The 19,701-nt window shown below is 40.9% G+C and overlaps 1 protein-coding gene across 1 annotated transcript in view; it reads left to right on the plus strand.

The window, feature by feature from the left end:
• The window catches only part of sgk1 (serum/glucocorticoid regulated kinase 1), a 35,845-nt gene extending 23,974 nt beyond the window's left edge, over window positions 1-11,871 (plus strand). The window contains exons 6-14 of the mRNA XM_026194208.2: window positions 7,611-7,686; window positions 7,903-7,978; window positions 8,086-8,274; window positions 8,391-8,522; window positions 9,295-9,531; window positions 9,651-9,746; window positions 9,875-10,030; window positions 10,113-10,202; window positions 10,403-11,871. Of these exons, the coding sequence (XP_026049993.1) occupies window positions 7,611-7,686; window positions 7,903-7,978; window positions 8,086-8,274; window positions 8,391-8,522; window positions 9,295-9,531; window positions 9,651-9,746; window positions 9,875-10,030; window positions 10,113-10,202; window positions 10,403-10,570 (1,220 nt within the window). The 3' untranslated portion in view covers window positions 10,571-11,871. The remainder of the gene's footprint in view (window positions 1-7,610; window positions 7,687-7,902; window positions 7,979-8,085; window positions 8,275-8,390; window positions 8,523-9,294; window positions 9,532-9,650; window positions 9,747-9,874; window positions 10,031-10,112; window positions 10,203-10,402) is intronic.
• Window positions 11,872-19,701: the final 7,830 nt, after the last annotated feature.

Here is a 19,701-nt window from a genome sequence, read left to right on the forward strand (position 1 = left end):
ATCCTTGCTTGACTTTGACTTGTTGGAGCAGCTAAGATTTGAACCAGTGACCTTCCAGTGATTAGACGACAATCAAAGTGCGTCATTTGCAAAAAGCTTATCATATAAACTTTATCTATACAGAAATGTTCTCATTCATAAGCATTTGTAGTGCCCAAAATATTTAGAACAAATATTTTTGTTCTAAGAATTAAAGGTGCAGTACAATGGCGTGTACTACTCCCTACACAAATCTGACTTTTGTCATCTGAGGACCTGTTAGAGGTCTGTTTCTTCTTGTCCAATTGCTCATTGATGCAGCTTATCTTTCTGCTGTGGTTTGAGGCAGTTGGGCTGCTCTGTGAAGGGAGTAGTACACACTCTCGTATTGAGATTTTAGGTTGCTTTGCATTGGAGTAACCAACAACTTTGGAGTTTTAGAAAAATGACTAGCCATTTTGAAAGTGTTCTCAAATGTGTGGAGGCTGATGAACCAGACACTTAACTAGAGTTATGCTCACATAGTTTAAAAAAGGGTTTTCAAATGATCAGTTAACAATTAATATGATAAATTTGCAATCGATAACAGCGGTGTGATAGTTGCTTATCAAGGCCTGTACAAAACCTCGTAAAATTCAGTGCTTTTATAGCTAAAAAAATATATTTTCCTTTACAAGAGAAAGGTATTTCATAGTCGGCAAAACATTTTAAATCTGAAGTTTAAGTGCCTGTTTGAGCTTAAGCACAGTCCTGAAGTAAACTTGCATTCTGTACTACTGCAGCAACTGTGCTGCAGATCTGCAGGTAAGAAATGTGACAAGAACCGTATTCTGGTTTTTTTTTTTTTTTTTTGGCTGGCAGTAGTGTGCCTGTTAATAATGGGAGTTTTCAGCGGATGGATAGAAATCCAAGCAATTAGCGGAGATGGTGACAAGCTGTTCCTGTGGCCTCCGCTGTCATGCTGCTACATCCTGTCGATCCACATTGAGCAATTAGTGGCTTTTGGAGTACTTAGAAGTTGAGGACCGTCACATATGAGTCGTTTACAGTGATGCACCGATGTATGTGACACATGAAGCGGTGCAGAGAGACAAAGACTGAGGGATTGATCCAGTAATAATAATAATTATAGGGAGCAGGGATCTGACTGGCTAATTTTTACAATAAGGGCAGTCTTATGTAACCAACACTACTTGCAAAAGAAACCCTTACTGGAAACACAAATATGCTAGTGCTATAAATCAGCATGTACACATTGACTTATGGTGCTTTTCCCTGTGGCAGCAGGTTTATATAACATGTTAATTGCTAAGCCTGGATTTGAGTGTGTGCATGCGGGGGTGCGTGTTCTCAAATTTTCCTTTTGTTCTGATGTACAATATTATCAAAAGGTCTGTTTTAAAGCTATTATTTACTCTTTTTTTCCCTGCGTGTATGACGCATCATTTACCTGTGTCAACCTGCCTTTCAGCGCTTAACACACAAACATGCTGCTCACGCCTACACACAGCACGCACATATTTGCAAATACAACACAAATATATGCATATAATTCGTAATATAACATACAATTCCATAATAACACTGCAAATCCAAAGTGATATCACAGGACTGAGAAGAAAGTCTGAACACATTAATTTGTATTACACCTTAAAAATTAATAATAAGACCTTTAATAGAAATATATATATAGGTCGAGATTAGCTTGCTCCACTTTTCTCAGCTAAGCTACTAATCACAGATAAAAATAAAAATGTAACAGTGATGTAACAGTTTTCTAGTAAAACGCTATGCCATCTCTGACACTATCATGAGTGTCTTCCTGGAGTTACATAAACATTTCAAGGAAATGGGAATTTTTGGTGATTGAGTGACTTGCCATTTTACTTCAAGGAAGTGATTAGGAAACTTCAGGGCCAAACATATACGCCTCAAATGCCACAGGTGACCCAGTGGACATGTCCATCAAAGCAAAGATCAAACCGGGAAGCAAAGGATGCGGTATCGATATTGATAGTCAAGCGGGCCATCTGACAGTCCTCCATGTCCAAAATAAAAGCCTAGCTGTCCTCTGTGAACAGCCGAGGACTTTATATAACAGTGTCATTTGGTTCCTCATCGCCAAGGCTCATTCACATTCATCACCAGATCAGCTTTACTCACAAGCACCCTCACCATCCTCGACACACAAAGAGTGGACATTAGGACATGGACGGATGAGAGGCTGAAAGAGATGAGCGTATTTAATAAACGGATGCCAGATGCCGGAAACAGGATGAAAATGGGCATATGCCGGTCTTTGTGTATGTGTGGCTATGCTAAAGGTGGGTGGGATGAGGCAGCAGGATTGTGTTTCCATGTATACTACAACTCTAATATCCTGCACCAAGTCAACCCCATCCTGTCCTTTCATGGCTCACAGGGTCTCTGTGTGAGTCAGTTATTTCTTTGGCATTGATGGCAGTGCCACTCACGGGTTACATAACATACTAGTGTCTCACACACATAGGCAGCAAACACACAGCGTGAGTATTGTGGGAGCCTCCTCTTGTTCAGGCCTGAGCTTGGAGCAGCCTGCGAATCCTGAGGCGAAAGCAGGCCAGATAGGAAAAACACTGAGAGAACCTTTGTTACAGCCGCTCCCTCGCTCCAATTTCTTCCTCTCTTCTGATCTTCGCTCAACACTTTGCTCTCATTTCATTCGACTCTTGGCTATGACCAAACAAGTGCAGAGTGAAGATCAATGCTTACACCCTGACGAAGGTAAGGCAGCGTCTTCTTCTTCGTCTTCATCGTCATCTTTTTAAATCTTCTCCCTCAGTGCAGAAATGGCTATATTTTCAGCCATTCCTCTGAGGACAAAATGCAAGTCATTCTGCTAAAGACTAATTTTTCAAGTTCAGCACTACAGTAGCTCTCTCTTGGTATGTCATTTTCCTGTCATCTTGCTATTTTTTGAAGGAAGAAATATTAGATGCTTCAACTTGTGTGGCATTTCTGAATTTTCCGAATGTTGATAAAAGATGTCAGTTTTAATCCCACGCGGAGTGTTGCTGAAGTGTCACGCAGAATCGTAGATTAAATGCCCATTGAAGGATGTCACTACCACACAGCACCTTGCACTGCCTCAGTAATAAATATCTTTCACTCAGTTCTTGGTGGTGCAGTGAGGACGGGCATGTGGAGCAAATTTAGGATGTGCTTCCAAGTACTCTTGTGCCCTTTCTCCCTTTTTTAGAAAGTGTGCTCTGTGGGTCTCTCTTCAGGCTTGTGGGTGCTTGCATGTCCTTTCAGACTCCCTGCAGGTTTGTTTTGCCCTCCAGCTCAGCGTTATGTGTATGTGTGAGTATGTGAATCAGGTGGCTGTGGTGGGCAGATTAATAATAGATTTTGCCCTGACTTAAGGGAGAAGAAGAGACAGCAGTAAAAAGTTGAGGCTGTATTTAAAAAACTGCAGAGTCACCCATGGAAACAACCTGACTCTGCACAATTCTCATCTTTGAGTGTGAGACTAGAAAGTTCGATTCAGAACACCAAGACTGGCAGGGTAGTTTTATAAGTGCCCGTGAGCAAAACTACAGTGTGCAGATTCCTAATAGCCAACATATCAATCAGACTCTGGGGGAAATAATTATTTGATCCCCTGCTGAATTTGAGTTTGCTCACATACAAAGACGTGAACAGTCTTTAATTTTTATGGAAGTTTCATTTTAATGGAGAGAGAAAGAACGTCAACTAAAAATCCAGATATAAAAAACACATTACATAAAAGTTATAAACTGCTTTGCAAGCTACACGGGAGGAGCTTGTTAATGATCTGAAGGCAGATGGGACAACAGTCACCAAGGACACGAGTGGTAACACGCTACGATGTAATAGAAGCATATGTACAGACCCTTAAGTTTGCCACTGAACGTCTAAATGATTCAGAGAGGCAAGGAAGAAAGTGTGGTCAGATGAAACCAAAATGGAGCTCTTTGGCTTCAACTCGACCTGCTATGTCAGAAATGCTGAGCATGTCCCAAAGAACATCTCCACAGAACATCTCCACAGTCAAGCATGGAGGTGGAGACATTATGCTTTGGGCTGTTTTTCTGCTAAGGGTACAGGACGACTTCTTGGCACTGAGGGTCCATGCACCATCAAATCTTGGCAGAGAACCTCCTTCCCTTAGAGAGAACACTGAAGGTGGATTTTCCAACATGACAATTGAAACTGAAAGGTTTTATAGAGTTTCTGTAAAGAGGAGTGGTCCAAAATCCCCCCTAGTAACGTGTGCAAACCTGGTGTGCAACCACAAGAAACATCTTACAGCTGCGCTTGCCAACAAGTGTTTCTCCAACAAGTACAGAGTTGTCATGTCATAACATGCAAAGGAATTTATAACTTTTATGTAATCTGTTTTTAACCGACTATATAAATGTTGATGCTTGCAGCTGATCAAAAAAGAGAAAACGGCTTCTCAGAATAGACCAAGGCTAAATAATTTCATGAAAAGCAGACATATTCAGGCTCCAAGGTTTAGCTCATTAATCGATAAGAACTCGGCATTGCTCCTGTTGCTCCTGACACAGGTGTGCCAAGGCACTGTTAATAAATACCCACAAAAAATTAAGATAAAAACAACATAAACTGCATTGCACAACTTTTTTTTTGAAAAAGGCGCAGTTTACGTCAGAGTTCGTGCAGAACTGCAATAAATGATCACTGCCTTGTCATTTGTATCCTCACCTCCCCTGCTTCCTTTCACTTATCACTGAGATGCCTTATCTCACTCACTCCCAAAGACTCCCAAAGAAAAAGAAATATGGGAAAATTCATGAAAGACACTACCGTAAGAACATATCAGGTAGATAAAAGTACTCAGGATAATGAGAAAGCATTTCATCAATAGACAGGTTAATTAAAGGCCCAAACACTGGCAACGGCCAACTTGCCAACTCTGTGAATTTCTGCATCTTTTTTAATTCTGAGCGCAGCGTGTGAACCTCGGGTGGCTGGTGGAAAAACACTGGATGTGAAAATGAACTTTTTTTTAAAGGGGGAAATGTTATTCTTCTTCTACACTTAGCCTTTAACTATAACCCAGCTTCGTAATGCTGTCACAGGGAAGTACAATCCCAAGTATACAATACAGATGGATGATGAGGATTATTAGCTCATACTTAATATTAGCCTTACCCTTAAATCCATATCAATGTAGGGTGGAAATAAACATGTGCATTTTTGTGTGGACACTTTTATTCATCCATTCATCCTTTTCCACTTATCATCAGGATCACGGGGTATTTTTAAATTAAAGTTCAAAGTTTAAACGCTTAACTTACAACTCGAGCAAACTCAAGGGGAGCATTTGAAGGCAGCAAAACCCCCGCCCTCGAGAAAAGTCATGCAACCATGCAACGAAACACAAAACTTGGAGAGTGGAAGGAAATAGAGGCGGGACGTATCCGCCCTTTTAAAGAAAGAAGAAAAAAAATGCTGGATGAAGGTCTTCAAGAAAAGGAATGCGGTGTAGTTCGATTACCTCCCTGCCGAGGAGCCAAACCTTTGTTCTAGTAGTGATTGGGATATAGAAGCATCCACATGAAAGACAAAACGACATCTCTGACGTGTAAGTACGCTCAGTATACTTTTGAAAACACCGGCAATCGTTTTACAAAGAAAGAAAGAAAAAAAATCGCTGTTGTATTTGGATCGTACACTTGTAGGAAACTACAAATCCGCAGTGGGGTTTTTTTTAGACACTTACGGCGCAGCAGAGCGGCGCAGGTATGCGTATTTTAATAGTTAACTAATGCAAAGCAAGCGCTTCTAACACAGTTTGTGCATGTCTGTGTGTGTCAGTGTGTCCTGCGAAGAAAACACAGGCACACATACTTGGTGTATGTGGGGTGGGGTGGGGGGGGGGGGGGGGGGGGGGGGCTCCCATTCATCCCATAATCCCATGACCTGGATTTATGATGCTCATATCTATTTAATTGTCTTGCTGATAGAGAGTCTCTTTAAAAGCGCAGGTGAGAGCTTGGTAAGTCTCTCTTGCAACTTGTTGAGCTCCGGTGATGCTGCAGGTAGACAAAATGAAAACTTCCGAGCTGAAAGGTTTGTTTTCTGTGGAATCTTATTGCAGTGCAGTTTTTTTCTTTTGATATTAACTACGGAATTGAGATCTTTTAAAAATGCATTTTTCTTGTGTTTCAAAAATTGTGCGGCGCCACTTTGGTACTTAGAGTGCGTTTGTCTCCGTTCTCCTCACGCACAGTGATCGGCGTCTCGATTAAGTGCTTTTGGCCTTCACATGAGATATCATCTTACGCACATTCCACGGAGGGGTGTAGATAGAACTTGAACCAGGTGCCTTACATAACCGTGTATAACTGAGCCCGTCTGCTCTTCAAGTGTGCCAGCGCAGAAAACTAATCATTTTCTGCATTGTTACACACATTTTTTCAACCCTCATATTCTAATACTTTGCTTTTTTCTTACTGGTAAGTTAAAAACACACTGTTTCGTCTTTGTTTTACTTTGGACTGACTGTGTACAGGAGTTTCACTCTGTACTTTTCCACTACCAGTGGCTTTTCTTGGCATCTGGCCTCCCTCGGCTCAGGCTCTCCCTCTTGTCCTTTGTGTGCCGGGACAGCCTGCGTCACTCCCGACGGTTTTAAAAGAGGAACAGCCAAAAATTGAACTTGATAGTCCTCGTGACGAGGCTATCAAATTATTTGTACTGAACCTTACTGTACACTCAGCGCGAATACACACGGTGCAGGAATGACAGAAATAAACAGGGACTTGTGGAACAGTCACGAATGTCTCGATCAGTTCTGTTTTAGTGTGCACTCATTTGTAAGACAAAGTCCATCCTGTATGCCTGAAACACTAAGTGGCACCATATGTTAGGCTGTTTACTGGATACATCTGGATTTCATTTGCCCATAGGGTTTGTGTTTGCAGTTTTTGTGTGTGTAGATTGAAAATGTGTTTATTTCGTGGTCGGTTCAGACTGCCTGACTCTCGCCTTACTCTCGGGGGTGTTAAAGTTGGAATGGTATTGCACAAACTTATGTGCAAATACCATTCCAACTTTACAGTGAGTACAGTAGTAATCACATCTTTTTTTCTGCCTTTTGTCCATGTTTTTGACGCAAGCACGGCTGATGTGCGGCCATGACGCGTTGGGAGCGCAATGACCGCTGATTTGTCGAAAAACGGGATCGATCGCCTTCTCTTGGTTCACTTACCAAAGCTAAATGTTTACCAAGGATCACGCCCACCCGGGAGGTGGAGTAGGGGGTATGGAGTGTTGTGGCGTATGGGGTGGAGAGAGACAGCTCCTCCCTCTTCGTAGCCCTATGTAAAGCGAGTGCCAGGGCTAGATGGAGTTTGGTTTTTGGCAGTCTGGAATCGCGGAGCTGCTTTTTAACTCATCATGACGGTCATAACAGAAACGCAAGAGCCTGTGCTGACTTACTCGAAGTCTAGAGGGCTAGTGGCATTAGTCACGGGTATGGATAACAACAAGATTTTAATTTATGATGATGATTAGTGGAATCTCTATGTTGCTTTTTTCCTTTTTAGTCCAGTGTAAATAATCTTTCCATCCGTCTTATTTTTTCCATTGTTTTGCAGCTTTTATGAAACAAAGGAGGATGGGTCTGAACGACTTCATTCAGAGGCTAGCCACAAACTCCTACGCCTGCAAGCAGTGAGTATCAACTCACATCTGACTCATATTATTGTTCTGCACTCAGAGTGGAGATTGAAACATTGGGAAACCCAACCAAACATTCTAGTTATACTGCACTGAAGAAATATTTGATGTGTGGAATGATGTTAGTCTTTTCATATTAGTGCAAATCTTTGGTCATTTGTGTGGAGATGAACTAAGTTTGAACTCGGTGTGGTTGTTGTTGTTTTTCAGTTCCGAGGTTCAGTCCATCCTGAACTTGAGTCCTCCTCAGGATCCTGAGCTCATGAACACAAACCCCTCTCCTCCTGTAAGTAAAATGAATTGTGCAATATACGGGCATATCCTCTGTTTTCATGCTTATCATACATGTTATGGCTCCAACTTTTTTTAATCATCTCTGTCCTTCCCTCACAGCCCAGTCCATCCCAACAGATCAACCTCGGCCCATCATCCAATCCTTCGGCCAAGCCCAGCGACTTCCACTTCCTCAAGGTTATCGGCAAGGGTAGCTTCGGAAAGGTTTTGCTTGCACGCCATCGCACGGATGACAACTTCTACGCTGTGAAAGTCTTACAGAAGAAGGCCATTCTCAAGAAGAAGGAGGTATGTGTGCTTGCAGACATGTTTTTGAATTTGAACTCGTACACACAAATTGCAAGCATACCACGCAAGGTGTGTTCATGTCATCCCCCCTAACCACCTCTCTTTGTTTCAATCAGGAAAAACACATTATGTCAGAGAGGAATGTGCTGTTGAAGAATGTCAAGCACCCGTTCTTGGTGGGCCTGCACTATTCTTTCCAAACAGCGGACAAACTGTACTTCATCTTGGACTACATCAATGGCGGAGAAGTGAGTTACTAGCTCAACTGCTGACACGTAGAAAGATGGACAGTCTGATCTATTTAATGCTGGAATTAAGGTCGAATAAATTAGAGGATAACTTTGAGATAGAGGAAGAAACGAAAGGGAACAGAGGCACCAGACGTGACCTGTAAACTGAGGAGGAGTTTAAAGGAATAGTAATGCCTTTCCAGATCAGAAACAAAGATGAGACAGAGCAGAGACAGACAGAGGGGATATCCTGTCATGAGAAGAAGAATAGAAGCTGCTGCTCTCTGTTTTTTTTTTTCTTTTAAACTAAAGGAAACACCTCTCAGGAAATCATCGAGGAGGGGGGGGGTTGGGACAGCAGAAAAAACTGTGGGCCAAAAATAGCAGCGCCATTCAGACTTGGTGTGCCTCTAATCGAGCTAATTTCCTGTGATTGTTGGACGAGCAAAGACAGTGCTGATTAAATATGGGCCTCATCAGGAAGCAGGATGCATTTACTCTCTTTTTCTCCTTTCTCTCTTTTTCCCTCCATCCTGCCGGTCTCTCACTCCACCTTTGGTCCTCAATTCATCTGTCTTCTCTTGTCAAACTTTTTAAGCTGTCGCCATCCTGCCTCTTAATTTCCTCCCATCCGGTTTCCTTTCTGTCTCTGTCTTTTTTCATCCATTAATTTCCTACCCCTACTTATATATATAATTCTAACAGTGTAATCAAGTTTAGTTATCAGGAACAAAACTGCTCTCTGCACTTGTTTCAAAGACACTTTTTTCTGTTTCCCTCTATGTTCCAGTTGTTCTACCACCTGCAGAGAGAGCGCTGCTTCCTCGAGCCCAGAGCCAGGTTCTATGCAGCAGAGATCGCCAGCGCACTGGGATACCTGCACTCACTAAACATTGTCTACAGAGACCTGAAACCAGAAAACATCCTGCTGGACTCCCAAGGACACATCATTCTCACAGATTTTGGACTCTGCAAAGAGAACATTGAACCCAATGGGACAACATCAACTTTCTGCGGTACTCCAGAGGTAAGGAGAAGCTGTTCAGTGTGGCTCTGCTGTTAAGGTTTTCTCACAGTTGTCTGTAATAGCTGACCGTTTTAACTTACCATTTCTTATCATCTTTTGTTCTTTTTCTCCCTCTGCAGTATTTGGCTCCTGAGGTGTTGCACAAGCAGCCGTATGACAGGACAGTAGACTGGTGGTGTTTAGGAGCTGTTCTCTATGAGATGCTGTATGGCCTGGTGAGTACTTCTAATCATATTACATTACTTTAAATTGGAATAAAATTAGATATTTACTGTTGTCTTATTTGGAACACTGAAAATATTACAGGCATTTATGCTAATTTCCTCTTTTATTCTGCCACCAGCCTCCGTTCTACAGCCGCAACACAGCAGAGATGTACGACAACATCCTGAACAAGCCACTGCAGCTGAAACCCAACATTTCCAACTCGGCTAGACACCTGCTGGAGGGCCTGCTGCAAAAAGACCGGACAAAGAGACTGGGCTGCTCCGACGACTTCGTAAGTCTCCATCTCATTTGATTGTTTACACACCACACGTGGTGACGAGCATCATTTAATTGTTTTGTCATTTCTTTTCCAGATTGAAATTAAGAACCACATATTCTTCACCCCCATCAACTGGGATGACCTCAATGCAAAGAAGATCACCCCTCCCTTCAACCCCAATGTGGTATGCTCCCCTTTTTTAACACTCTGTTAAGCCCTGAGAAAGTCAGCTTTATGAATTTTCACTGTACCCGCTCTTAGTATTTACACAACGTAACTAAAGAGCATGAAACATCGTCACTTAATAAATTTCCAACTATGGTAAGGTATTTTAAAGGTTGGCTAATTCCTGCTTGTCTCCCTGCTCCTTCCTCTCTCATGCAGACGGGGCCCAATGACCTACGGCACTTTGATCCGGAGTTCACAGACGAGCCGGTACCCAGCTCCATCGGTTGCTCCCCAGACAGTGCACTCGTCACAGCCAGCATCAAAGAGGCGGCCGAGGCCTTTGTGGGCTTCTCTTATGCCCCATCTATGGACTCCTACCTATAGGATTTAAACACAGGCACTTATCATAGACACTAGTTTAGACTTATTGGGCATGAAACGAGGCATGCCCGTGGACTTGCATCGTGACCCCACTCAATGTTTACCATCAGAATGATGGACATCTCCGAAACCTAACCCCGCGACAACTCTGCATCTACAAAGACTTTAAACATGTGTACTTTGCCACATCCTCTGCAACTCTTGAATGCTTGCCACAAGAGGATGCCCAGTTGGAGTTCTGATCCTCAAGCTTTTACTTTCACTACCTGCAGTCCCCTTTCAGCCTTCAGTTGTTCATCTATTTCCTGATAGTGGAGGTCGTTTGCACACAGGCAGCTTAAAAGCTCCCCTTGATCCCGACGCCACGAGATACAAGCACACGTCCAAGTTCCCACCTTTTTCAAAGAGAGGAAGGCCGGACCAGGCCCAGAGAAGATTTCCATTTTCATCTCTGTAGCGAAAGAACCTTCCCTCTTGAGATTTCTGCTACCACCTGTGAGGACCTTACCTTTTGAGCGCGAATGAGTAGCTTGGAGATGACATTCATTTTGGTGCTTTAGTTTCTTTTCATGTACTTTCCGTGTGTTTTGAAAAGGGAGTTATTTAAAAACCGAATGTTACAGAGAGACAGATGGGGTAATTTAATTTTTCTACAAGGTGCCTTTATATTTTTTTCTCTCCATCAGAACTTACATCATTTGAGTTTGACTGTGTCGACACTAACATCAGAGTTTTATCTGCTCTGCACCTGATTTTTTTTTTGGTTTTGTTGAAGTCACTATCGAGGAAAGATGTAGCACTAAGTTAATCCAATTCTTCTGTCTTTAACATGTGACATGTTAGAACTCGAATGATGTTTCACGTCTTCTTTTGCACATAAAACAACAATGCTGATAGATGGAAAGAGAGCGCACTGCTGCTGCTAGGTGGCGACAAGAGGGATGTGTTGTGCAATGTTTTGGGGAGAGCTGCTCGCCGACCGAGTTCCCCCTCATTCCTCCAGTCTTCCACCTGCCACGCAGTAATGTTAACGGCAGCCCGCGGACGGGCTGACACTTTAACTGAACATTCCATTTTAATATTGCTGTAATGCAGTTTGACGGTATTTAAGTTTGTTTGTATATTTGGAGTTCTGTGTACTAGTTTTAATGTATATTCAACAACAAAAAATGACTAAAGGTATGCTTAAATATGTATACAGTATGTAACAATGTTAAATGTACTGTAAATTGTAAAAATTGTTTAAGATTTACGTGACCATGTTTGGTTTGCAATAAAAGTTTAACTTTATTACACCTTACAAATGTGTTATTATTATTGGTAAATGACTTGTGCACAGAAAAGCTTAGCTGATTCCCCTTTGGCTTGAAATGTCTTTGCCTCTACAGAAAATAAGTACTTCAGAGTTAAAGAAAAGCCCAGCATGAAGAAACATTTACTAGTCCTGGTTGGAACACATTTGAACTACTGAATGTCCCACTTTAGGTTAGAATGAACTTTATCCTCCTCCATGCGTCAGCAGCCTTACACAACAGTGACTATGACATTCAGCTGTGTCTGCCTGGGTGTGTGAAGGGTCAAAGTATTTGCTAATAAAGCCAGTACAGGTTAAACAAAAGTCAGTGCACCCATGAGCAATGCTTTGCTTTGAACTAGAAAACAGGCACATAGGTGAGAGGCATTTTGTTCCAGTGCTAATAAACTAATATTAACAAAATAAACTAACAGGTTGGCATGCTGATGAGCTACTATGTCCTTCTGCTAGAGTTCAAGGTTGTGTCAGTACTCAATAACATCCAGGGGATTGTTGTGAAGGTGAACCCTGACCTCTACTTTCCTTTGAGGGGAAGAAAAGGAGAAAGAATTGGCCACCAGAGACAAGTGTTATAAGGGGGCAGAGGTGGCAAAAGTACAGACTTTCTTTGCTTAAGGAGTACAGATACCTGGGTTAAAAAATACTCCAGTAAACGTTGATGTTTTTTTATTCCATTAAAAGTGAAAAAGTACAGGCTCTGAAATGCACTCAAAGAAAGAAAGTAAAAAGTATCTTCTTGAAGGACAATTATACGAGCTATTTCTGTACAAAGTTAACTGAGCCTTGTGCTACATTAATATGTTAGTAAAATAATATTGCTACATGAAAAACCAAGAATTATTCAAATTTAAATTCTAATTCTAATGAATCTGTTATGTGTTAAAATTCCCTTTACTGAACCCTTTACTTCAGCAGGTTGGAAAACCCTAAGATCGGTTGAAGTAGATCAGCATAGGGAAAAGAATTACAGCTCACAATAACTTCTAATGTGAGCTCCAGCAGATTTTCTTTGTGTACATGGCGTGATCAGCTGACCTGCTGTTCTTTGTGGATTTACACAACTGAATTAAGCAAGATGTCAGCAGTTTCACAAGCTATCATGGCTGATGTCCATCCCCTACCCGGACACTATACTGTGTATACTGCCTTTACACCACACGGTATAAAGTAAGAATTCAGCGAATTCATCTAAGCATCATCAGATTATATACAAATTAATCTCTGCTACACTTGCCGTAACCTAAATCTGACTATCAGCACCTCAGCCACCCACTGTGCACCAGTCCAACACAGTGCTTCACTGTGAGTTCACATCAGTACTGCAAACTAACCTGTTTATCTTGCACATAACTACTAAACAGTATTTTCGTGCACCATTTGAGTAACACAACATTAGTGTAGCTTTGTTTGTTTTGCAGGAACGTTTCACAAAACGAAAATGCATAATTAATCAAAACACATCATATATAAATCCATCATGTTATTAAAATTATGACATCACACGTAAGCCTTAAATTTGCCATTAATCAAGCGTCACTGAGAAGTTCTTATCTTTATATATAAAGTCTCTCCTTTCTGTCTTCCTACATGTTTCTACATCTCTGAGTGAAGTTATCGCGCACTCTTTTCTCTCCCTGTGAAATACAGCAGCTGGACCTTTAGTTACCAACACACCGTGAGGCAGAATGCACACAGACAGTTTGTGTGTTTGCTGATGTTTGTTGAGCTGATAGAAACATCTGAATCTGAAGTGCCACGACCACAACTTATGGACACCTGGACCTCTTCAGGGCCTACTTTAACCCCCGAGTATAAACGCTATAAATGATACCGTTTAACCTAACGTAACAAGCCTGTTAAAGAAGCAGAAGGTACAGATATCTGTTTAAAAATGTAGGAAATAAAAGTAAAAAGTTTTCAGAAAAATAAATACTCAGTTAAAGTGCTGATACATCAAAATTCTACATAAGTACACCTCTGTAAGGGGGCTCAGAAATGTTTCCTGGTTGGTTTGTACCAACAGATTGCCATGTTGGCCTGAAATCTTACATGAACACATTTCAGAACCACATGATGTCTGCCTTTTTGGATGAAGCAGAATTAGACAATCCTGATTTGTCTTTTGCAAATGCTACTTTCCTAACAGGTTATCACACAAGCACATTTCTCTAAATCCCTTTAATCTCTGTGGAATACTCAGAATTCAATCGTCGTATACTATACGTGGCATTTGCAATTCATTTTTTTTTGTCTCATTCATTTGTTCTTCCTGCTGTATTGAGCTGACTGTGATGACGCTGCCTCTGCTGAAATAGCCATTGTCATGCACTGCCATCTGCTGGCTAAATTTCTGAGCTACAGGTGCCAACATCGTCTTTGTGGTTGATCAGACGATGCTTCATTATCACCTGGACAATGTTTTATCAGACAGAATGATGTCACAGCTATACAGAGAACTTCATTGAATTCAGCTTGTGCACTGGGAGCCAAACAAAAGGTAAGGACTGGAAGGATGACTTAAAAAAGTAACAAGAAAGTAGAGAGAAGGCTGAAGGAGGTCAAAACAATTAATTTATGACTGTAAAAACCTTTGTTATACAATACTGTGTAAACGTTTTAAGTAATCACTCATTCCTTTATATTTTGCTAGGGAAATATGGGAAATACATGCAGGAGTTTACTGAAACTTGCAAACATAAATGGCTCTGCTGGAGAGGCCATTGCATGAGTGATAGTGTTTCATTCTGTATTTGTCTATCCAGGTATGCATTACTGTAGTGATGGGTTTGGGATCATTATCATGCTGAAAATGCATCCTGTTTCTTTGGGACTTACTTTGTGTCTGTAAAATACTACTTTACGACTGTCAAAGTGCATTATCATTTTTTCTTTGTGTATTCAGCTGAAGAAATTGGAACAAAACGTGTTTTTGCAACAGGCTGCAAGTAACAAACTTCCTAAAGATATAATTTAAAACAAACACAATACTGGTTCATCCCTTGAATTAAGTGATTTTTTTATTGCTCGACTGATTCAAAGGTCAGTGTTAACTGGCTTAAAAAATAAAGAAACAACAACAAAAAACATTCCTCTGAAAATAATTGGGCACAAGTACTGCATGATATAAAGCAGCCAGTGTTCAAAGAAGCCCTTTGAAAGACCTTCAGAAAGTCTGAATGTCAGGGTCCCTGTGCCTTCCCGGTCGGCTCAGTATGGCTACATATGTTTTTATTTTCATTTTTGTTCCTGCTCTCTCCCTTTCTCTCTTTCCCTCCTCCCTCTGCCTGGGCGGAGCTCACCTGTGGGCTCCCGCCCTTGGCCCACGCACCTGTGGCTCATCACCTGAGAGTGTTCCAGCTCCTTTATAAGATGGCAGCTCTGTGTTTCTCGTCGCTGGACCGTTGCCGACCCTCATTCCCTGGACCAACCCCTGTGTTACCTGAGTGATCGAGTGTGCGAGGAGTGGAGTAAGCCATGGTGTTTTCTGTGGAGTGTGAAGAGGAGCGTGAGGAGTGGACGGAGTGTGTGTGGACTTTCAGCGTCTTTCCCCATTTGTGTGTGGACCCCCGGAGCCCGGCTTTCCCCTCACTTTTGTAAATAGATCACCTGGTGTTGCTGTAATAAAGACTCTTGTGTTTTCAAAACTTAGAGCCTGCGCGTGAGTCCGTTCAGTCCTGTTGTGACACTGAAGAACTATGGCTCAAGACCACTTTAAAAATTACAAGAAATTCTGGCCCCTTGGAAGCAAAATATAAATAAAATAAAGGGTGACTCGAGACTTTTGCACAGTATTATAGAAAAAAAATGAAGATTACAACCCATCCATAACCTCTGGTGTTTTAGCTTTCAGGGTAATGGTTAAATAATGTACAGGAAATGTGCTGATTGCTTATTTTTGTTTGAGATGTGTTTTAACTAAAAACATTTTTTCCTCTATTAAAATGAAACGTTTGGTTTCAATTGGCAGTCCTTAAGAAAGCTTACAAAAGCTCTGATGAAGGCCATCAGAGTTGGCCTTCCTGAGATGGAATTTCATGGAACACTCATGGGATGGAATTCTAGTCATTCTTATGACAGCTATTGCACAGTTACAATGCAGGTTTAAATGTTGCAACTGAAACTTATTCTTCACTTCAGCAACAAGCAGATACGCACACAGCTGAACTAGGATCCTTTCATAGAGCAGTTTCTTTAAAAAAAAAAGGTGAGTTTAGGGGAACTGCTTTATAATTACACTTAACTTCGATGCTGTAACATTGATAGCTGATGGTAGATATTTAAAGTGAGATTTTTGAGCTTGGAAATGTACTGTTTAACTTGAATAACTTATTTCTTTGTGGTATCTTTAAATCTCAGATGATGGGACAAGGAGATAGGGCCCATTCTCAGCCTAATGAGGATAAGAACTTGATCTGTTATTGCACAAAAGAAAAGTAATATAGTGTTGAAGTTTATTTTGATCAGCTGTGACTTTGTTAACTGATCTTTCACGTAGAGCAACCACATGAAACGGCTGAAGATGGTGACGGGGTAGAGAGGTACAACTTCATTGAAAGTCCTGTGTATCTGTTTATAGCCATTATACCACGTTCAGCTGCAAGACCGCTGCAGCTTCACAACAACAACAATGATGATCACATCGATCTGGAATTTTTCTTCAACGTTCATTTTGAAATTGATGACAACAACGCTGATGCTGAAAATGACCACAATAACAGCGATATTGAACATGACCACAATTATGGTGATAATCAAAATGCTGACAGCAGCAACAATGAAGAAGAACGCAATGAAGGTCATCAAGATGAAAATGCCCTTGCTGCTGCTGAAGCTGACTATGAAGTCAACCCGGATGCAGGAGAAGCAGAGGAGGATCTGCTTCCTAGAGGATTTAGGAGACGGTTTAGAGAGGAAGACAGTGAAGATGTGACAAGTCAAACATTTCCGCTGGCCTTTTGTTGTGGGCAGTCTGAGGTACACCTGTGCACTACTCATGATGTCAGATCAGCATCCTGATGTGGCACACCTGTGAGGTGGGATGGATTATCTCAATATAGCAGATGTGCCCACTACCACACATTTGGACTGATTTGTGACCACTGTTTGGGAGGGATGGTTATATTGTGTATCTGGAATGAATTTTAGGTCTCTACGTCCATCCCATGGGGAATGGGAGCAGTAACAAAGGTGTTGCGTTTATATTTTTGTTGAGTGTAGAATGTCATATGACTGAATACAACTGCACCACTCAATATAAACCAACAAACCAACAGAACGTCCACCATTTTCCTTCCATAACCTTTCTTAGCCCTAGAACACTATCGCCGGGTGATTTTCACCTGAGAAGATATATTTACATGATTTTCAATATGTTGCATTTGTCTGAGTGTCATGAGTCCTTGGGTAGCTTCAGCATTGTCTTTGACGTATTCGAAGGTGTTGGTGTTTCCCTACCCCAAAGCCCGCTTTTTCCTACAAACATGTGTTCGGGTGATTTTCACCCAGCAATAGTGGTGGAGGGTAAAGTAGGTTTTGGGTGGATTTCACTCTGTGATGGTGTTAGTGTATAAAACTTCACGTCCTGATCTTTAGCGTGCACGACATCCCTATCCCTGGCACTCTTGCAGCTGAGGCAGGACCAGTGGCAGCAGAAAGCAGTAGTCCCTTAGTGAGGTGTGCTGACTGTCTTGGACAGGAAGTGTATCCACACCATTACTACCCTGCGTGTATTGACTGCATGTAAGGAATTAAGGAAGTAAAAGTGGTCCTGGAATTTGCACGTTATCCTAATTTATTGCAGTGGTTATGAATACATATCACAAAAGTGTTATTTCCAAGGGAATTCATATGATGAAAAAAATATTTTAGGCAAATGTTCATTTTTACCCACCAAAAAGTGCATTTTTTTTTGTTTCTCTCTCCTGCAGCTGTTTGCATGTCGAGGAAACTGTGCTTTCACCAGAGAAGTCTCAGATGTCCCAGGAATGGGTGGACCAAAGACCAACTTTCCAGTGTCATTAATTTTTTGATCAGGAATTTTTTGTTCTCGAATTCCTAATTTTTCAGTAATTTTGGAGCATTTGTTTTTGGAGCATGGCACAGCTGAAAATAAAAGAAGACCACTCTAATTTGTCATGTGTCATATTTTGATATATTTTGACGCCAAGTGCTTTTTGTTAGGTATATTATATCGGGTAAAAATCACCTGGCATTAGTGATGGTGTTACTATTTATAGCAATAGTGTTCTAGGGTTAAAGGGCACAAATTGTACTAATTTGTTTTTAGTTTTATTTCAGGATCTTCTTGAATAGGTTTAACAATAACATGAGTAATAATACAACATTCATTATAAATACAGAGAGAATAGAATGCATGTGATAGACAGATATGATCTGTCTCCTGCTCACCCTGTTCATAAGAGTATTTAAGCCAGATGCCGGGTCCGTGGTTTTCCAGTTTCTATGTGAGTTGTATATGTTTTTGGGTTTTTTTTTTCACATTTACAATGATATTTATAAAGGCTTTACAAATAAATCCTATCTTCAACATCTTCCTTGGATCCTCAAAGATCTCAGTGCTGCCCCCAGGTGTCCCTTGGTAACATTTAATGAAGCCCCTCTAGCAACAAGGAAAGAATGGCCCTACTCTACATTTGATTCAAATTCAGTGGGTGTCACAGCACGACACACACAGCAGCCAACAGCAAAACATTTGGTGTTCTTAGTTGATGGCTGAGGCATTTTAGAGGTAGAGTTAGCAGAAGCAGTTGGAATGTATGTACAATGTACAATGTAATTGTAACACTAATAAACTCTAAGAGGTGTGTGAAAAGTGGCAGTATTTATTTAATAATAACATTAACACATTTTATCTTAAGCAGCTTTCAGAACACTGAAGGTCACCTTACACAGAACATAAAAAAGAAGAATAAAGAAAAAACTATCAATTCAATAGGACCTGTTTATAATATATTAAATCAATCAAGAACAGAGGATTCATCTGACAAATGAAACCAGGACGTTTTAGGACGATGCATTAAAATCAAATGTTTTTGAACCAAGTTTCCAGTTTGTCTCCTTCGCATTTCATTACTCTGTTGTTTACAGCCTCTGAAAGTTGATACTTTGGGCAAAATCACATGTCATATTTCTAAATCAGTTGATAAGATGTGTGAAGATGTTCTTGTGCAAGTGAGCAGTCAAAACAATTTGTGCACATGCGTCCGTGTTTAACCCTCCAAAAGATTATTGATGTGTTTTATACATTATTGATGCACGCTCGTACGCACTCCCTCATTAGTCACTGAATATAGCATCAACTTCAAGTAGCAGAACTTAACTCAGTAACTTTTCTTAAGCATCTAAAACACGGTTGCACTTTCTTGTACTTTTTTCTGTAATATTGTTCTTTCTTCCCTTCACTTATCAGGTAGCATGAAAAAACACTTTTTAGTGATTTCAGTCAAAGTACTGTCGAAGTCAAAGTATGTGACCAGTCTTTAAAATAGTATTGGATGCATGCTATCCATTCAACTACAACACTACATGACTTAAATAGACAAACAAACAGATTATAATGCAATCTATCATTTAGCTATTTAAGACAAGGGTCAGTCTTCTGTTTATTTTGTGCTTTTGCTATAACACCTTCTGTATGCTACATTATACAAATAGTATTTGAATATGTTTACACAACAACATGTACCTTTTGGCCTTTAGACTATCAATAGGTGCGCTTCCTGATTATTGCTGAGAGATAGATAGGGGCAATCGTGGCTCAAGAGTTGGCAGTTTGTCTTGTAATCGGAAGGTTGCCGGT

Source organism: Astatotilapia calliptera, chromosome 15, assembly GCF_964374335.1.
Source record: "Astatotilapia calliptera chromosome 15, fAstCal68.1, whole genome shotgun sequence".
In the NCBI taxonomy this organism is placed as follows: domain Eukaryota; kingdom Metazoa; phylum Chordata; class Actinopteri; order Cichliformes; family Cichlidae; genus Astatotilapia; species Astatotilapia calliptera.